This window comes from Diaphorina citri, unplaced genomic scaffold (assembly GCF_000475195.1).
Source record: "Diaphorina citri unplaced genomic scaffold, Diaci psyllid genome assembly version 1.1 scaffold1039, whole genome shotgun sequence".
In the NCBI taxonomy this organism is placed as follows: Eukaryota; Metazoa; Arthropoda; class Insecta; order Hemiptera; family Psyllidae; genus Diaphorina; species Diaphorina citri.
In genome coordinates this window covers 58,249-81,369 of record NW_007378469.1, presented here as the reverse complement: position 1 = coordinate 81,369, position 23,121 = coordinate 58,249, and the positions used below count along the sequence as shown (strand labels likewise).

The window sequence follows — 23,121 nt, the reverse complement described above, 5'->3', positions numbered from 1 at the left end:
ATTGCTTTGGGCTGTCATTTGGTTTTCACTACAAAATTTTACAAGTGGATGCCCGTCGCACTCAGCCTTTGCCATTTCTTTAGCAAGGGAAATATAGGCTGGTATACGCCCTGTTTAAAGTCCCCCAGCGAGACTCTTGAATTAACTAGATACCTACAAACAAAACACCTACCCTTTGTAGAACGCATTGAAGCCTTCCTGGGAGAACATCTGAGCTGCACAGTTGGCGGCACCGGAGTATGTCCCCGGTTTGGAGTTCATGTAGCGAGTCTTCACCACATCAACCGGTGAGGCAACCAATGTGGCGCAGAATCCAGCGATGACCGCGGAGGTGAAATGACAGGGCATCGCATCCTCCAATATCTTCCGAGAGACGAAGAATTCCTTGATGATGTCATAGCAGACGATCTCGGATACATTGACGATGGCGTTACGACTCGCGTTTGATGCAGTGCCTGCAACGAAAAGTGATTGGAGGAAAATTATAGTCAATATTATAGAAAATTATATAAAAGTTAACACCCAGTTGTTTTCACCTAACCAAAGCGTCCTCTTATTATAAGCTTGTCCTCCAACGAAGTATTTGGAGAGAGTTTGCAAATCTAAACCGTAAATTTACAATCACCCTCAAGCCCTCAACGGTTCTGGAAATATCTTTCGTAGGGCTTGAGAACCTATTGTATTAATTCAACCCTACCGAAGCCTGTATCTCAAAATCACCCTCCCCTTTAGGTAAGATTACCAAAATATTGCCCGTTAAAAGAACACTTCTTTTGTTGCAGACAAAGAAATATTTATAGAACCAGCTGCGGCTACTTTCATCGACAGAGGAAGCTCTTCAGGAACCATTTTGTAGATGATGTCTGTAGCAAAGAAACAGAAATAGAGAAATGTAGTTTAGTTATAAAAGTTACTAATGAAAATTTAAGGCGAGTTGAAAAGATCACAGGGGGTTACTGGTAACAGAAGGAAGAAGAGCAAGAATAAGCTATGAAGAAGTTATTTATAAGAGAAAGCTCCAAAAGATAAATCTTTGACAAGCTGATGTTGTCAGGAGACTTTACGGGAGAAGGAAGGATACCGTCGGTGGCTTAAAGAGGGACCCGAAGATCTGTAGAGGACAAAAGGGGTTTTCAACAAAGAATTGCATTAGAAGCTAGAATGAATCACTTTGTTTTAGTATTTTTAAAGTACGTATAGCCCATTCAGTCATGGCTGAATCATAACAACTAGGTACATCAAAAACATGTAGCATCATTCATAGTCTTCATGGGATTTCCCACTGGAAGACTAGGCCAATCTAAGAGACGGTAGACTGGTTGACCCACGAACATCCTTTTGTAGTACAGAAGGAAGAAGAGCAAGAATAAGCTATGAAGAAGTTATTTATAAGAGAAAGCTAAGCTTCAAAAGATAAATCTTTGACAAGCTGAAAGCTGATGTTGTCAGGAGACTTTACGGGAGAAGGAAGGATACCGTCGGTGGACTAAAGAGGGACCCGAAGATCTGTAGAGGACAAAAGGGGTTTTCAACAAAGAATTGCATTAGAATGAATCACTTTGTTTTAGTATTTTAAAGTACGTATAGCCCATTCAGTCATGACTGAATCATAACAACTAGGTAGATCAAAAGCATGTATCATCATTCAAGAGACGGTAGACTGGTTGACCCACGAACATCCTTTTGTAGTTCGGTCTATTTGCTTCTGAAATGACATTATCAAGTTGACCGAGAAACAATATTGCAGGTTTACGAGTTAAAGTGTGAACTGACTGTAAAACCTGTACGAGTGACTGTAGAAGGTATAATCAGAAGTGCCTTGCCTGGACCGTATTCTACCTGGACCTGGACAATATGACTGTAATTCTTAATGGGAATTAGCTGCGACTATGATTTTCAATGTGGCAAATTCATGCTTTAGGAAATTAGCTTAAAATTAGCAGCACTTCGACTAGGTATAATATTTTCTAAATTATTGCTTTACAAAATTAGCTGAAAATCAGTAGCACCATAAAAAAAAAACAACATCCATTGTTGAGGAGATTTCCATTAGCAATAATCCTACCTGTTACCTGTAGGTAGGTAGCGTTTGATGCAGTGCCTGCAACGAAAAGTGATTGGAGGAAAATTATAGTCAATATTATAGAAAATTATATAAAAGTTAACACCCAGTATTTTTCACCTAACCAAAGTGTCCTCTTATCAGCTTGTCCTCCAAGGAAGTATGTATTTGGAGAGTGTTTGCAAATCTAAACCGTAAATTTACAATCACCCTCAAGCCCTCAACGGTTCTGGAAATACATATCTTTCGTAGGGCTTGAAAACCTACTGTATTAAATCAACCCTACCGAAGCCTGTATCTCAAAATCACCCTCCCCATTAGGTAAGATTACCAAAGTATTGCCCGTTAAAAGAACACTTCTTTTGTTGCAAACAAAGAAATATTTATTTATGAAGTTTCCATTTATTAGTTATTCGGTACAAATCTCTCAATTAAATAAATATTCAAAAAATGGTATACCCATCCTTAAAAGCCGGAGCTTGTTGGTCCACGGATGGGGAGAAACGGATATGGTCGCGGACAAACGGAAAATGACCTACAACAACCAACATACCTTTCCAAAGTCCTTTGGCACCTTCTTCCCTGGGGAGAAACGGATATGGTCGCGGACAAACGGAAAATGACCTACAACAACCAACATACCTTTCCAAAGTCCTTTGGCACCTTCTTCTCGAGCGATTTTCGCGTAGGCTTGAAGCGTGTTGGAATACCGGTTATTTGAGCTGCCCCTGAGCTGAGCTTGAAATCGGACTTTGACCACGTCGGTGGGTTGGGCAATGAGAACCGCTAGACATCCTGTGGTCATACCGGCTCCTACCCTCGCCATAATACTGATATGGGATGTGTTGCCTGGAAGCAAAGAGGAGAAAGTGGGCAGATTAGACGTTGGTTATCTTCAGGCGCTACCCTCGCCATAATACTGATATGGGATGTGTTGCCTGGAAGCAAAGAGGAGAAAGTGGGCAGATTAGACGTTGCTTATCTTCAGGCACTACCCTCGCCATAATACTGATATGGGATGTGTTGCCTGGAAGCAAAGAGGAGAAAGTGGGCAGATTAGACGTTGCTTATCTTCAGGCGTCAATTGGTTATCCACCAGAGTATAGTATTGCACTTTTCTGAACTTCTGCAGTTCTGGTCTGTCCTGAAATATTCTTTGCCTTACCATGTCGCAATATCTTGGGATTGAAAATCAACTTCAATCTCGAGATATGTTGAGGTGATAACCCTCAGTCTTTGTCCGAAAGGTCTGAACATTCCACAAAGTAGATAATTATGAAAAGTAGATACCTAGGTATGAGTATTTATTACGTTTGTATCTACCATAACCACATGGCGTCAATTGGTTATCCACCAGAGTATAGTATTGCACTTTTCTGGATTTCTGCAGTTCTGATCTGTCCTGAAATATTCTTTGCCTTATCAAGTCGCAATAACTTGGGATTGAGATTCAATCTAGGGTTGAAAATTAACATCAATCCCGAGTCCCGAGATATATTGAGGTGGTAACCCCCAGCCTTTGTCAGAGAGGTTTGAACTTTGAACACTTCACAAAGTAGATAATTATGAGAAGTAGATACCTGTGAGTATTTATTACGTTTGTATCTACCATAACCACATGTTAATGGTAATGATCTAATGATAAACAAACTAATTAATTAAGTTAATAGCTTTGAACTTATCCATTCGATCATTCCTACTCGTATGTTATGGTTTCCATCAAGGTCCTTTTTGTTGTTGTTTACGTTCTACATATTGGCAAATACATTCACAGCAAGTGCGATTTATTATGTTTTTGTCAACATTGGAGTGAGTGTGTATTTATACTTCTCGTATATCCAATACCTACCTATTCAACTACTAGGTACTCATAGTGTACCTATACGTGCAATTATGTACATACGTACGTAGGTTATTTTGTATCTTGTATACTGGATATTTTGTTGTAAGTACATACTTTGTGTCGGTGTGAAAGACGTATGTGGCACGTAATTTGTTGTTGTTTACGTTCTACATATTGGCAAATACATTCACAGCAAGTGCGATTTATTATGTTTTTGTCAACATTGGAGTGAGTGTGTATTATACTTCTCGTATATCTAATACCTACCTACTCAACTACTACTCATAGTGTGTAGTGTGTACCTACATGCAATTATGTACGTACGTAGGTTATCTTGTATACTGGATATTTTGTTGTAAGTGCATACTCTGTGTCGGTGTGAAAGACGTATGTGGCACGTAATTTTCTCTGTATTTGAGTAGCTGGGAGCACAACAGGATGTTCAAAATTTGTTTCGCTTCTCACGGTCACTGAACAGAGTCAAATTAAGAATATTTTTTGCAAAGGGCTTGATTGAACTTAACGTCACTCTAACAGCTAAGGTCTTAGTGATGGGGATTCTACCCTCCATTCGAGGGCTACTCGCCTACTCACATTAGAAGTCCTCGTGACATTAATCTCATCTCACCCAACCTGAGTGGGACCGGGAAAAGCTAGCAGCACGCGATGGCCCCGTTATAGGTTCAGGTGTATTGGAATTTTTCTATTACATACATTATTATTAAATTTGGCATTTCATGAGGAGTTATACGTTTGAAAACAATTTCCACCATAGGTACGACTACAGGGTGTTCAAAATTTGTTTCGCTTCTCACGGTCACTGAACAGAGTCAAATTAAGAATATTTTTTGCAAAGGGCTTAACTAAACTTAACGTAACAGCTAAGGTCTTAGTGATGGGGCTTCTACCCTCCATTCGAGGGCTACTCGCCTACTCACATTAGAAGTCCTCGTGACATTAATCTCATCTCACCCAACCTGAGTGGGACCGGGAAAAGCTAGCAGCACGCGATGGCCCCGTTATAGGTTCAGGTGTATTGGAATTTTTCTATTACATACATTATTATTAAATTTGGCATTTCATGAGGAGTTATACGTTTGAAAACAATTTCCACCATAGGTACTATTAATTTATAATTATTTGCGTCCGATGAAACCTGCCCCTTTTTTTTTTTTTTTTTTTTTTTTTTTTTTTACGTATATAGTAGGTAAGGTACTCACCCATACCTAATACGTAGGTATGTTGGCTTGCAAGTAGGTTGTATCTTTCTCAGAAGTCGTACTGTGTATTTATTAGGCATTAGTCATTTGTGATTCCCTGTTCATTAAGAGCCGCGGGCCGCAAGGGCTGTATGGCGTTGTTATTATCTTGTACTGCTGATGCAATAGTTGATGCTTTTCATGTCATGCTATGCTTTGCTCGTTATCGGAATATTGTCCAATTGGTTTGATCTTGAAATCACTCTCAAACCCTCATGTCTTGTGTCTGATAGCAAGCTGATCACTTGAACTCTTGTACATTACTAACAATCAAAGGATGACAATTTGGTCTGACAATCATTGATGGCAAATAATCACTGATGACACTTTAGTCTAACAATTACTAATGGCAAAATATAATCACTGATGACTTGATGAGTGATGAAGTGTGATGACACTTCGGCGATTTATTGAAGATGTCATTTGCCACGGATACATCTCATGATTTTCGTGTTTGGAACCAAGTCTTGTGATTAAACGAAGTGATTTCCACGATTTAACTGAAGCTACTACTCAATCACTCACGGATACATCTCATGATTCTTGTGTTTGGAACCAAGTCTTGTGATTAAACGAAGTGATTTCCAAGATTTAACTGAAGCTACTACTCACTCACTCAGTCACTTGAGTTCATTGATTGAATCACTTTCGTTTTTATCCGCAACGGCGCAACGCACATGAATATTTTGAGCCTTGGCCAGATAAAGACCAGTGGATAAATGTAACACATCATTTTATACTTGCGAGGTCAAAACACTGAGAGTTGTTGATTTTTATCGCAATACCTGTCAGTAGCCAGTTGGTATAAGTACCTACTTAATACGATTCGTTTTATGGTTTTAAAAAAGGTGTTCAGATTGAAAGGCCAAAAGGCAACAAAAATGGACCGTTGTTCCTCACGGTATGTTCTATTTAATGCCCAATATTACTTAAAACCCTCAGCAGTAAATGATTACCGATTTCAATGTAAAAGTACTTAATTATAACACCTCCAGGAATTGGTTCATAATGGCCATAAATGAAAGCCATCCTAATGTTGGCAATAACAATAAATCACGATAGGTAATTACCACATAATTACTAATTAACTGTTCCCGATTGAATCAAAATCATTTAATTGAAAATGTACTGCGTAGAATTTTCTCTTTTATCAAATTAGCGAATTTTGGATAAATGTAACACATCATTTTATACTTGCGAGGTCAAAACACTGAGAGTTGTTGATTTTTATCGCAATACCTGTCAGTAGCCAGTAAATGATCACCGATTTCAATGTAAAAGTACTTAACATCTCCAGGAATTGGTTCATAATGGCCATAAATGAAAGCCAACCTAATGTTGGCAATAACAATAAATCACGATAGGTAATTACCACTTAATTACTAATTAACTGTTCCCGATTGAATCAAAATCATTTAGTTGAAAATGTACTGCGTAGAATATTCTCTTTTATCAAATTAGCGAATTCGTGAATTTCAATTAATCGATAAAATGTAATTTAAATACCTACCTACTAGCAATGAACAAATTACGGTTATTAAACAGTGTCAGAGACACATTTTCGCATTTAATAAAATTTATTAAATCAGTGGAATTTTAATATAATTTATTACAGATTTAATGAGTGTTAAAATGGTAATTTTGATGAGATATCGAGCATATGGCGCAGTTTGCATTTTGTTCAAGTCGAACTCTCATTTTATTGGGCCAAACTACAATATTTTGCAAATGAACAGTTTGGCTACACTTTGAGCTTTTTACTTTCTATTATTTATACCTGGTAAAGATGTAAAGCACGCGATTTTATTAAAATTATTATTTCCTAATGTGCATTACACAAGAAGCTATTTATCTATTGTTAATCGTAAATTGATTATTAGGTACTTACCATCTATTAGCTGATGGTACAGACATTTGACACTATCGTACATCCCTAGACGTACAGACGCGAAACACAACTGCCTCTGTAGCCCCGCTGACAGTCCGTTGAAAAGACTTTTGGGTCCCTCCTTTTTGGCAATCGTCATCAGGGTACCTATCAGTCCTTTGTATTCGACCTGTTTGACCGCTTTCTTGGCATTGTTGGCAACATTGGAAGCTTGGGAAAGGACTATTTTCTTCACCGGGCCCTTTGTATTTGCCTCTCCTTGTAACTGTTGGACAAAAAATAACATTAACCTCGTGTTATTAATATGGTTTTAACCTTTTAAACGCTAAATTTTAGGCTATGAATGAAATAGACATCTCAAACCCGTTATTCATTTATTCTTTCTTTTTTAGAGGTTTGTTAAAGGGAACTGTAACTGCCAAGATCTTATCGTCTCGAAATCGAAGAGAGAACGAGGACAGGATAGGAGAAAGTCAGCCGTTCCGAGAAGGAACATTATCCGGTCAGGATAAAATCCATCCCCGGGCGGGAATCGAACCCGTTGACCTAGCGCTTACAAGGCAGACGCGCTACCAACCAAGCTAACTAGGCTGGCACTCGTTTTTAGATTGCAAATATTTCAACGGGTTACTTCCTGGTGTTCTCATGTTGACCCAGCACCTGAATGGGAAGTATTGTGTCCGCCCATCTGATAATAGGCATACATGCTACGACACAGACAACACGAGTCTAATGTAGCAGTTGTTTCATAGCTACGATAATGTACGAAAATACGTATAGGTACGTACAAAAATAGTGGTAAGATATCACCGCTTTCAGAAAATATTCTTACCTGAAGTCTAACTTTGGCGGTGTCCAGGGGAAATGTGATGAAGTCGGCAAAGCAAGCGGCAGAACCAGCTGCGGCTACTTTCATCGACAGAGGAAGCTCTTCAGGAACCATTTTGTAGATGATGTCTGTAGCAAAGAAACAAATAGAGAAATGTAGTTTAGTTGAGAACCAGCTGCGGCTACTTTCATCGACAGAGGAAGCTCTTCAGGAACCATTTTGTAGATGATGTCTGTAGCAAAGAAACAGAAATAGGGAAATGTAGTTTAGTTATAAAAGTTACTAATGAAAATTTAGGGCGAGTTGAAAAGATCACAGGGGGTTACTGGGTAACAGAAGGAAGAAGAGCAAGAATAAGCTATGAAGAAGTTATTTATAAGAGAAAGCTAAGCTTCAAAAGATAAATCTTTGACAAGCTGATGTTGTCAGGAGACTTTACGGGAGAAGGAAGGATACCGTCGGTGGATTAAAGAGGGACCCGAAGATCTGTAGAGGACAAAAGGGATTTTCAACAAAGAATTGCATTAGAAGCTAGAATGAATCACTTTGTTTTGGTATTTTTAAAGTACGTATAGCCCATTCAGTCATGACTGAATCATAACAACTAGGTACATCAAAAGCATGTAGCATTATTCATAGTCTTCATGGGATTTCCCACTGGAAGACTAGGCCAATCTAACACCCATATTTATGAACAAAATGCTGGCTCTTAAGTTCGTGCTAAGCATAGTCTCAAAGTTCGTGCCAAGCATAGTCTCAAGGCATTTGATTGGTCAATTTTGACTTGAGACTGATCTAAGAACGATCATTCTTGTTCATAAATACGAGTGTAAGAGACGGTAGACTGGTTGACCCACGAACATCCTTTTGTAGCTCGGTCTATTTGCTTCTGAAATGACATTATCCTCAAGTTGACCGAGAAACAATATTGCAGGTTTACGAGTTAAAGTGTGAACTGACTGTAAAACCTGTACGAGTGACTGTAGAAGGTATAATCAGAAGTGCCTTGCCTGGACCGTATTCTACCTGGACCTGGACAATATGACTGTAATTCTTAATGGGCATTAGCTTCGACTATTATGATTATCAATGTGGCAAATTCATGCTTTAGAAAATTAGCTTAAATTAGCAGCACTTCGACTAGGTTTAATATTTTCTAAATTATTGCTTTACAAAATTAGCTGAAAATCAGTAGCACCATAAAAGAACAACAACATCCATTGTTGAGGAGTTTTCCATTAGCAACAATCCTACTTGTTACCTGTAGGTAGGTACCTACACCAAAGTCGGTAGTCCATGTACATAGAATAGGTACTGACTTGTTTTTGTTTACTAACTTGATTGGGAACTATTTTTTTCAAGTACATAGGTAGGTAATTCAATTACAATTGAAAGAAAAAAAAAAACTTGAAATCGAGAAATTCGGAACAAGTGAACCTGGGACTCAAGATAATAAAATTATCAAACTTGTGGAAGAAAAAAAAACCTATTATTAATATGTCGTCAGCTCATGGAATATTTTCAAAATAGCCACAGGCACGAACTGGACTGACAATAAACAATAAAATATCTTGATTAGTGAACCAGACACCAGACAAACTAGGAATGTACAAACTGAATTGGACATGCACGGGACAGTCATCAACCATTGTCGTCAACCTAACCTACAGTCCTATAGACAAGGGACAATCGATGTTTACTCTAGGGACAATCGATATTTACGACCATTTATCACCGCATCGGGTGAAATAAACATCTTTTTTTGTCGAAGAGACCCTATATCTCTATAGGCCGATGCCTATCAAAAAAGGCTATGTGGATACAACCAAGAATCGCCTCTTTTTGCAACTCGATCTAAAATGTATGCGTAGCTATTTCTTGTACCTTTCAACCAGAATGACTTGGATATTTGTGCGGCTGATCGCGAAAGAGGAAAAGATTTGGCAAGTCCACACTTCGCGTTCACTCCATAACAACTGAACTGACGCTGGAGGTGACTGCCACAGCAAAGATGAAACTATTCTTTATCACCGCATCGGGTGAAATAAACATCTTTTTTTGTCGAAGAGACCCTATATCTCTATAGGCCGATGCCTATCAAAAAAGGCTATCTGGATACAACCAAGAATCGCCTCTTTTTGCAACCCGATCTAAAATGTATGCGTAGCTATTTCTTGTACCTTTCAACCAGAATGACTCAAACTAAGTAACAGACAGGACTAAAAGAATTAAGTAGGTATTAATTTGTTATGTTTGAAACTTTGAACTTGACTCAATCATCGGTATGTCTAGAACGCAGATTGAAAGCTGTTTGGGTGAGAAGGAAGAGAGGGAGGAAAAGAGGGAATGTGGGGAGTATTGAGGGCGATTAACATCGCGTCAGTGCATTAGACCCCCATATTGATTTCCTAGGGGAAAACACACTTCAAGGAAGAAGAAAGGGGAGAGAATGGAGAGAGGGAGGGAAATTTTGCCACCCCGCTCTTGACCTCGCAAAACTGTATTTCGTCGCATATTATTCTCCCGTGTTTTCCCTCTTGTGTTCGGGGGTTTTTCTCTTTTCCCACTTTGTCCATTTTTCTCCCTCAAGAATGGTTCATCGAGGGATGATCACATCAATGCTTCGTGCGCATTTTCTCGTCATGATAGTACATTAGGCCCTATGAAGTTAAGCAACGTTGCGTGTGGTTGGTATCCGAGTAGGTGACCATCTGGGCTATCGCGTGCTGGCTTTTCCCGGCCCCACTCAGGCTAGGTGAGGTCAATATAGGCGGGTAGCTTGTCGCCAAATGGAGAGTAAAACCCCCGTAAATACCTTAGTAGTTGTGTAATGACGATCACGTTAAAACTTCATCAAACATCAGGACATTAAATACCTACCTACTAGCAATGAACAAATTACGGTTATTAAACAGTGTCAGAGACACATTTTCGCATTTAATAAAATTTATTAAATCAATGGAATTTTAATATAATTTATTACAGATTTAATGAGTGTTAAAATGATAATTTTGATGAGATATCGAGCATATGGCGCAGTTTGCGTTTTGTTCAAGTCAAACTCTCATTTTATTGGGCCAAACTACAATATTTTGCAAATGAACAGTTTGGCTACACTTTGAGCTTTTTACTTTCTATTATTTATACCTGGTAAAGATGTAAAGCACGCGATTTTATTAAAATTATTATTTCCTAATGTGCATTACACAAGAAGCTATTTATCTATTGTTAATCGTAAATTGATTATTAGGTACTTACCATCTCTCTCATTTTATTGGGCCAAACTACAATATTTTGCAAATGAACAGTTTGGCTACACTTTGAGCTTTTTACTTTCTATTATTTATACCTAGTAAAGATATAAAGCACGCGATTTTATTAAAATTATTATTTCCTAATGTGCATTAAACAAAGAAGCTATTTATCTATTGTTAATCGTAAATTGATTATTAGGTACTTACCATCCAGGTCAATATAGGCGGGTAGCTTGTCGCCAAATGGAGAGTAAAACCCCCGTAAATACCTTAGTAGTTGTGTAATGACGATGACGTTAAAACTTCATCAAACATTAGGACATATTTGAAGGGCCAAGAGGTAAACAGGACTAACCCACATTTTTGGATTTTTTCAGTTTTTTGGACTAACCCACAGCCCGAAACGCCCTCTATCTACTGGTAGATGAATTATAACGATACCAGCTGTAGTTACTTGTATACCAAAAATCATAATCACAAGACCTCTGTACACTCAAGTGCCACTCCTAGACTTTAACTCCAATTATCTCAAAATGAAGTTAGTGTGGGTTAGTCCGTTTCACCTCTTGGCCCCTCCTCAAGTGCCACTCCTAGACTTTGACTCCAATTATCTCAAAATGAAGTTAGTGTGGGTTAGTCCGTTTTACCTCTTGGCCCCTCATTTGTGACTTTTAACCGGATAAGCTTTTCAAACAATGAGGGGGTTTGTTTCCCGAGAATGAGTAGGCAGCCCCGCATTCCCTAATGGCAAGGAATTGAGTTTCCCGCTGACAAGCTACCTACACCTAGAGTCCTACACAGAATTTCTAATTTTCTGAGAAATGGAGAGTGTGACAAAACCCATTATCAGATAGGTTACGCGAAGTTCTGCTGACATGCGATTTATTCTGTTAGCAACTATTGTTCATCCATATCTACCTAGAAAGTATTAGATTCCTACGTATATCCAATATCCATTCCGTAATTCCCTTAGCGTGTGAACATGGTGGGATGGCGTGTTTTCTAGGGAGGTAAGTAGAGATGGAGAGGGGTTGTTAGAGACTTTGAACACAAAACAAAGGTGTACCTACAATTTTTGAATGAAACTTTATGATTCAATTGTTGTCATTGGCTTCAAATTTCAAATGAGATGTTATGTATGGTTTAGTTTTAGTTGTTTTGAGGTATTTTTCAGGACTTGTTACTGAAATATTGTACATTTAGGTTCCTGTTTTCTTTCCGTATCTATTATCTCGTATGTATAAAGGAAATTTGGGCGTGAGATTTATCTAGGTCTCTCTCTAACTCACTCACCCATTCGTCAATCGTCATTATTTCTTTGCATCTTACATGCACTCACTCATATTGTCTTCCTATTTCTCACATTTGTCTGTAAATATCTTTATTTTTTTCTATTTAAATAAGTAATAGTCTCATCGGGAATTCATTCGTGTACATTAATCTGCTCCGCCTAATTATAATGGGCACCCACGTTATTGGGCCAGGGACCTACTACTCAAGTACATAAGTACTTTTATTTTCCAAGTACCTAATATGTATATCTCAGTCTTATCTCTCTGAGAACTGACTTTGCCAGGTTCAAGAAGTTCAAGTCCAAGGCTAAACTCGAGATTGAACCCGCGACCTACGGACTGTAGGACCTATGAACTGTCTGTTAATGGGACTACATGTCTTACTTTGGCTTTATAAATAGGTCATATTAACTATATTAATCAATAAAGTATGAAAAGAAGAAATAAACTGGAGAGACTTTGAGACATCTAAATTTATTTTGACAGTCAATCTTCTAGAATCTAGATACAGTCATAACCTATCTTATCTACTGATTGATAAATAATGAGAACATTGATAACAGATCTGAAATACCTAGCTACATATCTAGGTAAAGGTACCTACACTGAACAAAACTGAATTATGTAGGTAACCTAGGTGTTTATGGCACGGAATTTCTAATTTTCTGTGAAATGGAGAGTGTGACAAAACCCATTATCAGATAGGTTAGCGAAGTTCTGCAGACATGCAATTCATTCTGTTAGCAACTATTGTTCATGTTCATACCTAGAGAGTATAGATTCCTATGTATTTGTACATAATATCCATTCTGTAAATACCCTAGCGTGTAACTATGTTGGGATAACGTGCTTTCTAGGGAGGTAAGTTGAGAGGGAGAGGGGTTGTTAGAGACTTTGAACACAAAACAAAGGTGTACCTACAATTTTTGGATGAAACTTTATGATTCAATTGTTGTCATTGGCTTCAAATTTCAAATGAGATGTTATGTATGGTTTAGTTTTAGTTGTTTTGAGGTATTTTTCAGGACTTGTTACTGAAATATTGTATATTTAGGTTCCTGTTTCCTTTCCGTATCTATTATCTCGTATGTATAAAGGAAATTTTGGCACATCCACCAAAACGTTGGATTTATCTAGGTCATTCTAGGTCTCTTTTTCTCTCCCACTGATTCGTCAATCATTGTTTCTTTACATCTCTCATGCACTCATATTGTCTTCCTATTTCTCACATTTATCTGTCGATATCTTTATTTTTTTCTATTTAAATAAGAAAATAAGTATCCCCAATAGTCTCATCGGGAATTCGTGTACATTAACCTACCCTGCCTAATTACCTATATTATAGATAGGCGCCTAAGTTATTGGGCCCACTCGAGTAAATAAGTACATATTTTCCAAGTACCTATGTATATCTCAGTCTCATTTATCTGATAAAGTGATAACTGAGAACTGACTTTGCCAGGTTCAAGAAGTTCAAGTCCAAGGCTAAACTCGAGATTGAACCCACGACCTACGGACTGTAGGACCTATGAACTGTCTGTTAATGGGACTACATGTCTTACTTTGGCTTTATAAATAGGTCATAATAACTACATATATTAAAATTAATAAAGTATGAAAAGGAGAGATAAACTGGAGAGACTTTGAGACATCTAAATTTTGACAGTCAATCTTCTAGAATCTAGATACAGTCATAACCTATCTTATCTACTGATTGGTAAATAATGAGAACATTGATAACAGATCTGAAATATCTAGCTACATATCTAGGTTTAGGTACCTACACTGAACAAAACTGAATTATGTAGGTAACCTAGGTGTTTATGGTATAGGGTATTCGTTATCAAAAACGGAATAGAAATTCAAAACCCTGTGATAGCGATAAAATTTATGCTGTAATGGCAATATTTTACATCTATTATCCTTAGCTCCTAGTTAGGGGAAGACCTACATATAATATCTACCTAATATATTTCTACAACAGAACGGGGTAGAAAACTAAGATTCCACCTCTGTGGCCGATTGGTCAGGAGCACGGACTCTCAACCAGGAGGTGCTGGGTTCGAATCCCCGGCCAGGGAGGAAATTTAACCAACTTTTCCGTCCTTGGATAGGCATGAATGTAAAAGAATGTGCCTAGAAGTATTGCAAAGCGGTGCCGAAGTAAATATTTTTTATAAAAAGTGGAAAAAAAGGAGTCTATATTTCAACAAAAAAGGGGGTAGGAATCTAGGATGTATTTGCTGGCAGAATGCCAGATTGTCACCCGACGAATATTACATTGGTGGGCGGAAGAACGCTTACACCCACTGGGCAACTACCGGAAATAGCTGCACTTCAAATTTGAAATTAAAATCGATGGGAAATTTGGCACCAAAGAAGGTGGTGAATTTCGTCATGTTTTTAGGTACCCTACTTTTGCTGCACCAAAAATTCGACTGAAAATTTTGAAAGGAAAGAAAATGCTACTAAAAGCATCCAATGCTGTATAAGAAACTCTGGCAAAATTCGTAGAAGATACCTATACCTACTGCGAAGAAAGCTATACATAGGTATACAGATACATAGGTAAGATAGAAAATATGACAAAACGCCGGTAACGACCTACAACATGAAATGTGTGAAATTTATTTAAAAAAGTCTGGAAATTTTAAAACAAACGAGAAACAAAACACTAGAGAAGAAAATGAAAAGCAAAATTAAAATAATAACGAAGAAATAATGAAGGAAATTGAGATAAAATTTATATTAAAATAGGAAAATTGCAATAATTACTTGTGGATATTTGTGCGGCTGATCGCGAAAGAGGAAAAGATTTGGCAAGTCCACACTTCGCGTTCACTCCATAACAACTGAACTGACGCTGAGGTGACTGCCACAGCAAAGATGAAACTATTCGGTAGGTACCTACTTCGCACTGTTGACGGAAATAATGGGAATGATGAAAATCTATGAACTTCTGTACCCTTGTACCTATGTAGGTATGTTCTTATTTGTACCTATTTCTATGTTCGTACTTTCAATACTGGGGATATATGGAAAAGAAAAAATAATCTACATTCCATGTAGGTACATATCTAAGTATATAACTTCCATTTCCATACATAATTTCCAAGTAGTTGAACGCAAAATGATTGGAAACTATTCGGTACCTACTTCGCACTGTTGACGGAAATAATGGGAATGATGAAAATCTATGAACTTCTGTACCCTTGTACCTATGTAACCTATGTAGGTATGTACTTATTTGTACCTATTTCTATGTTCGTACTTTCAATACTGGGGATATACCTATGGAAAAGAAAAAATAATCTACATTCCATGTAGGTACATATAGATCTAAGTATATAACTTCCATTTCCATACATAATTTCCAAGTAGTTGAACGCAAAATGATTTTGAGGAACCTGTCTGGTTGGCCATGACAGAAGCACATGGTCAGTGAACGCCAAAGCTATTTGATTAGGTAATTACTCGTAGGTAGGTATGCCAGCCTAGTTAGCATGGTTGGTGCCTTGTAAGCACTAGGCCGCGGGTTCGACTCCCGCCCGCGGTGGATTTTATCCTGAAGGAATAAGGTTCGTTCTCGGAACGGCTGGATTTCTCCTATCCTGTTTTCCTTCTCTCTTCGATTTCGGAACGATAAGACCTTAGCAGTTACTGTTCCCTCTATGACTCTATCAAACCTCTTGGGAAAAAAAGGACAGTAAAAAACGCGCGGGAATCGATTCCGCGACCTAGTGCAGCTAGTGCTTTTATTTTTCTTGATTGTTACCTATAGGCTAGGTACCTATATAGGAGCATAATGATAGTAGAAAACGTACTCCCGCCCGCGGTGGATTTTATCCTGAAGGAATAAGGTTCGTTCTCGGAACGGCTGGATTTCTCCTATCCTGTTTTCCTTCTCTCTACGATTTCGGAACGATAAGACCTTAGCAGTTACAGTTCCCTCTATGACTCTATCAAACCTCTTGGAAAAAAAGGACAGTAAAAAACGCGCGGGAATCGAATCCGCGACCTTGTGCTTTTATTTTTCTCGATTGTTACCTATAGGCTAGGTAAGTAGGTACCTACATAGGAGCATAATGATAGTAGAAAACGTGATTTGACTTTGATTCTCATTTTGTGTTTACCATTCCAATGATACTGCCGCTGGCATTTGGTAGGTACCTACTTGTTATTTGCCTTATACAGTAGCTTGTAGACCATTCCAATGATACTGCCGCTGGCATTTGGTAGGTACCTACTTGTTATTTGCCTTATACAGTAGCTTGTAGGTGCTTGGGTGCGTTTTCCTGTGGAATTATACCCTATAGATTGCGTGTAATTCTTGGGCGGGACCTCAAGATGTTCTAGGAATACAAAAACCGCCATCGTAAAAAAAAAACTACCTTATCAAGTTATCAGACAGGAACAGGAGTCCTCCCTCTCGTAAATTACCTTCCTAAGAGCGGTCAATAGCAATGACTCTTATCTCAGAGCTACTAGCTACTGGGTTCAAATCCTGGCCTGACCGGAAATTTTAGCCGTATTTTCTTTTCACAATTTTCATAATAAGTAGTAATTTAGTAATGGTGGGGAATTTTGATTCTTTCGCTTCCTGAATAAGTATGAATGTAAATTTCACCATACGTATTAGCTTGTAGGTGCTTGGGTGCGTTGTCCTTTGGAATTATGCCCTATAGATTGCGTGTAATTCTTGGGCGGGACCTCAAGAAATTCTACGAAAACCACCATCAACCGTACCAGACAGTAGTCCTTCTTCTCGTAAATTCCCAAAGTGATATAAACCAAATATGTAGGTACCGAACGTATGTATAGCTTGTAGGTGCTTGGGTGCGTTGTCCTTTGGAATTATGCCCTATAGATTGCGTGTAATTCTTGGGCGGGACCTCAAGAAATTCTAGGAATACGAAAACCACCATCAACCGTACCAGACAGTAGTCCTTATTCTCGTGAATTCCCAAAGTGATAAACCAAATAGGTACCGAACGTATGTATCTCTTACCGACCGTACCTATATCTACAGCGAGCGGTCAATACCAATCACTCTAAACTCAAAGCTATTGGGTTCAAATCCAGGCCTGACCGGAAAGTTTAGCCGTATTTTCCTTTCACAATTTTCATAATAAGTAGTAATTCTATGTATATCTCTTACCGACCGTACCTATATCTACAGCGAGCGGTCAATACCAATCACTCTAAACTCAAAGCTATTGGGTTCAAATCCTGGCCTGACCGGAAATTTTAGCCGTATTTTCCTTTCACAATTTTCATAATAAGTAGTTAGTAATTTAGTAATGGTGGGGAATTTTGATTTTTCCCTTCCTGAATAAGTTTAGTATGAATGTAAATTTTACCATACGATCTAATAATGTGTAATCAAACATGAGATAAGTACCTACCTACCTACTTATACCTACTTAGGCATGTTCACATTTTTTGTCCGCGTTCACGTGAAAAACATGAGCTGGGTAGAGCACGTGAAACATATTCGAATTTCACCTAAATTTTATACTAATTTTATTATCTAATTAAGTACCTTTGTAGGTATTCTGTATAGGTATAGAAAATTACTACTAATCTGCCCCAAACATTTCCTCTCCGAAGGTTAATCAATGAAAAAGTGAGAGGTGAGACCATGATAAGATAATGAAATTATAAAATTATTAAAATGCCTATGACCCCAAACTTTTGACTTTTCTAAGTCAAAAATGTAATTTTTTCATCATCCTCAAAAAATCGCAAAAATGTGTTTGAACTTTAAAAAATCAAAGGTTAAAGTTTTTTTTATGTACCTACTTACTTCCTTGAATTGGTTCCAAAACTGTGTCCACACATAGTCGACGCCGCCTATGACCCCAAACTTTTGACTTTTCTAAGTCAAAAATGTAATTTTTTCATCATCCTCAAAAAATCGCAAAAATGTGTTTGAACTTTGAAAAATCAAAGGTTAAAGTTTTTTTGTATGTACCTACTTACTTCCTTGAATTGGTTCCAAAGCTGTGTCCACACATAGTCGACGCCCGTTGATCGATGACTGAAACCGTCCACACTGCCTCGACAACATAGATTCACCTCGTCGAATTGCCTATGTGTGGACACAGGATTTAGCTAAAAAGGAAGGGAAATGACACTTACCTTGCAAATATTATCTGCTGTGGTATAAATATGGGTATGGATATCAACTGGATTCTAATTTCACTGTGGTACAAACACTGCACCCTATTATACATTAAATAGTTCAAAATGAACTGTAGGTGGAATAAAATCTAGAACTTTGTCTTCCTTGATGTCAGTTGACTTGAGGTAGGCACACGACTGAAGTACGATTTGAAGATGTCAAGAGTTTTATTGGACCGGAACAATCAGTGTTCAAACAAAATATTCCCTTGTCCGTGTTTGACTTCAAAGTACGAACACTTGGGGGCTGTTGTAATTATCGAGTTGGGTTTTTATCATTTCATCAGGTACCTCTTTAAAGTATAGACCAGTCCGGTTGAGTTCTAAAACAGACCGTTTGAAATATGAAGTTTAGATATAACTAGCAATGATCAATGAATATCTAATACTACTACTAGGTATATTAGATAGGTACATATACATAGGGACAATAATAGGTAGGTACCCTTCCTACATTGAAGAGGGGAAACGTTATTTGACAGCGGCCAACAGCCCCATAGAATTAACCTTTACCAACATGGAAAATTTTGGGACCTTTTTTGACTCATATTATGTATTTTTATGTACTGCGAAATTGTGCTACCTACGCAACTACGACTGGAACGTATCTACCTGAAATGTAAAATAACTGTTCGATGTGGTTATATTTACCTCAAAGTCTTCTTTTGAACCCATCACTGATTCGAATATTATACGCTGTTCACACGGCCATCGATCGCTATCGACGAGATGAATCTATGTTATCGAGGCCGTGGGTCGACATCGATGGACGGTCGTCGACTATGTGTAAATACAGCTTTAGGTCTTTACGGAACTCCAATATTTCACGCCCTTCAAAAGTAAGTAGATAACAAAGGGGCTCTTACTCTGGGACATACAGCAGTATCCTGATCTCCTTAACTCGAGAAGTTTCCTTTATCTTTTGAATCACAGTGAACTAAGGTTACGCATTACGTAACGCAGAAGAAGCTGTGATGCATGATTTGGATAGGAAAACAAATAATGATTGAACAGCTGTCTACCAGTGTTCCCAAAACGAATACATAATATTGCCTACCAAAATCTCAGTCATAATATTTTAGGTAGGTACTCATAATAAGTACTTGGTAATTAAATACTCCCGCTAACGAAATGATCTCAAAATCTCGTGTCATATCTTATCACTTACTGATAAGAATGATAATTAAATTAATTATGATGAGTCCTATGGCTCCACATTTCGTATGATTCCTCATGAAAGAGATCATAAAATTATAATGCTAATAGCTACCAAGGATTTGGCCTCGAAATCTCGTGTCATATCTTATCACTTACTGATAAGAATGATAATTAAATTAATTATGATGAGTCCTATGGCTCCACATTTCGTACGATTCCTCATAAAAGAGATCATAAAATTATAATGCTACCTACCAAGGATTTGGACATGGTGGAACCTTTTATGTACCTTATATACCTACATAGGTACTTACCTGCTTAAAATAAAAAGTGTCCGAATATGGTACATACCTAGTATACTAGCTCATCATTTAGAATTTCCAACATATCTTTAAAATAAATAGTAAAATTATTTATAATATTGCAGGTAGGTGGTATGCCCATGCATTAGGTACTTACAAACAAGAAACAGGTAAGAAAAAGTCGATCTCAACCGAAAAACCAGTTTGAATGGGCGAAAATAAATGAATTACCTATATATACCTCCGAGAGACGAGAGGGTCACTCATGGATTATTACCACTTTCTACTGAAACGTCCGATAAACCAATTTGTTATGTAAAACAATCAAAGAGGGACGAATGGACGATAGAGGGTCATGGAAAACTACCACTTTCTATTTCTAGTCTTTCTACCGAAATAGCATTGATCGGGAGAGGGAGAGCGAGAAGGAAGAGAATGCCATTGTCGATCTCAACCGAAAAACCAGTTTGAATGGGCGAAAATAAATGAATTACCTATATACCTCCGAGAGACGAGAGGGTCACTCATGGAATATTACCACTTTCTACTGAAACGTCCGAAAAACCAATTTGTTATGTAAAACAATCAAAATAAAACAATCAAAGAGGGACAAATGGACGATAGAGGGTCATGGAAAACTACCACTTTCTACTTTGTTTTTTTTTTTTTTTTTTTTTTTTTTTTTTTTTTTTTTTTTTTTTAAGAGGTTTGACAGAGGGAACTGTAACTCTAGGGTCTTATCGTCCCGAAATCGGAGAGAGAAGGAAGACAGGATAGGAGAAAGCCAGCCGTTCCGAGAACGAACATTATCCCATCAGGATAAAATCCGCCCCGGGCGGGAATCGAACCCGCGGCCTAGCGCTTACAAGGCAGACGCACTACCAACTAAGCTAACTAGGCTGGCATGGGTAACTTTGAAACCACTGTTCTGATTATGAGATTAGGATTACTGCGTTGTGAATTTACAAAGTTTACCTTTGTAGAGGTAGGTATAAGTAGGTACCTACTTACCTAGTAAATAAGCACTTATATTTATGTAAGTCGATATTGACCTAATGATTAAGCTAGGTGAGCATTGTAAACCTGGTACTTTGCCATAGGCCAAAAGACCAAAACAGTGAGCCCTAGTACCTAGGTAGCAAAATATGTATGTTGGTAAGTATAGATACCTATGTCCTATGTTGAATGAGAATACATAGATTAGGTACCCTACCTATGAAAGAGATAGGTATTATATGTCGGGACCTAATTATGTTTGGCTATCCGAAGGACCTATGATAAATGGAGAAAATTTGAAGAAAAATAATAGAAAGTAATAAGTAGATAGGTACCTAGGTAGCAATATAAAATATGTGAACATTGTGAACCTTTGCCATAGGCCAAAAGACCAAAACAGTGAGCCCTAGTACCTAGGTAGCAATATGTATGTTGGTAAGTATAGATACCTACCTATGTCCTATGTTGAATGAGAATACATAGATTAGGTACCCTACCTATGAAAGAGATAGGTATTATATTATGTCGGGACCTAATTATGTTTGGCTATCCGAAGGACCTATGATAAATGGAGAAAATTTGAAGAAAAATAATAGAAAGTAATAAGAAGGTATCCTATTAAATTTAGGTAGGTAGGTAGGTACTCCTCCTTCTCAAATGACCCACAAAATCGAGAAAAACAGAATCAAGCCACTGCATTCCAGGATACTTACCGCGCGAGTTCTAGGTACCTATGTATACCGGAAAATATTTTTCACAATCGAAAATACTAATTAATACCTAATTATATAAAATATAGAAAAAATTCCCTGAAAACCCGGAAAATAAGCAAGAGTTATTTTGCGGGTCCTGAAAGTATTTTTTATGTAACTATTTTTGGACCTAATTATGTTTGGCTATCCGAAGGACCTATGATAAATGGAGAAAATTTGAAGAAAAATAATAGAAAGTAATAAGTAGATAGGTATCCTATTAAATTTAGGTAGGTACTCCTCCTTCTCAAATGACCCACAAAATCGAGAAAAACAGAATCAAGCTACTGCATTCCAGGATACTTACCGCGCGAGTTCTAGGTACCTATACCGGAAAATATTTTTCACAATCGAAAATACTAATTAATACCTAATTATATATATAAAAAAAAATTCCCTGAAAACCCGGAAAATAAGCAAGAGTTATTTTGCGGGTCCTGAAAGTATTTTTTATGTAACTACCTATTTTTGTACCTACCGTGGAATTTTTGCATCTTGTGGAAATGAGGAATTCAACTAAATCTGAGCTTTCCGGAATTCAACTACAAAAATGTTCAACGAGCAAAAAAATTATCACTTTGTGCTCGTTGCTTATCAAATCTCAGCTGATTTTTTGTCAATAAAAACAACTTTGGAATGTGCAAGAAGAGGGATCCCCATCAGGATAAAATCCGCCCCGGGCGGGAATCGAACCCGCGGCCTAGCGCTTACAAGGCACTACCAACTAAGCTAAAGCTAACTAGGCTGGCATGGGTAACTTTGAAACCACTGTTCTGATTATGAGATTAGGATTACTGCGTTGTGAATTTTATTTACAAAGTTTACCTTTGTAGAGGTAGGTATAAGTAGGTACCTACTTACCTAGTAAATAAGCACTTATATTTATGTAAGTCGATATTGACCTAATGATTAAGCTAGGTGAGCATTGTAAACCTGGTACTTTGCCATAGGCCAAAAGACCAATACAGTGAACCCAATAGGTAGCAATATAAAATATGTGAACATTGTGAACCTTTGCCATAGGCCAAAAGACCAAAACAGTGAGCCCTAGTACCTAGGTAGCAAAATATGTATGTTGGTAAGTATAGATACCTATGTCCTATGTTGAATGAGAATACATAGATTAGGTACCCTACCTATGAAAGAGATAGGTATTATATGTCGGGACCTAATTATGTTTGGCTATCCGAAGGACCTATGATAAATGGAGAAAATTTGAAGAAAAATAATAGAAAGTAATAAGTAGATAGGTACCTATCCTATTAAATTTAGGTGGTACTCCTCCTTCTCAAATGACCCACAA

At 37.7% G+C, this 23,121-nt stretch overlaps 1 protein-coding gene across 1 annotated transcript in view; it reads right to left on the bottom strand.

Moving 5' to 3' along the window:
- Positions 1–152: 152 nt before the first annotated feature.
- LOC103513861 (mitochondrial uncoupling protein 2-like) overlaps positions 153–23,121 on the bottom strand; it is a 30,830-nt gene continuing 7,861 nt past the window's right edge. The window contains exons 2-5 of the mRNA XM_026826963.1: positions 7,885–8,009; positions 7,053–7,317; positions 2,705–2,911; positions 153–455 (exon numbers count right to left, since the gene is read on the bottom strand). Of these exons, the coding sequence (XP_026682764.1) occupies positions 169–455; positions 2,705–2,911; positions 7,053–7,317; positions 7,885–8,009 (884 nt within the window). The 3' untranslated portion in view covers positions 153–168. The remainder of the gene's footprint in view (positions 456–2,704; positions 2,912–7,052; positions 7,318–7,884; positions 8,010–23,121) is intronic.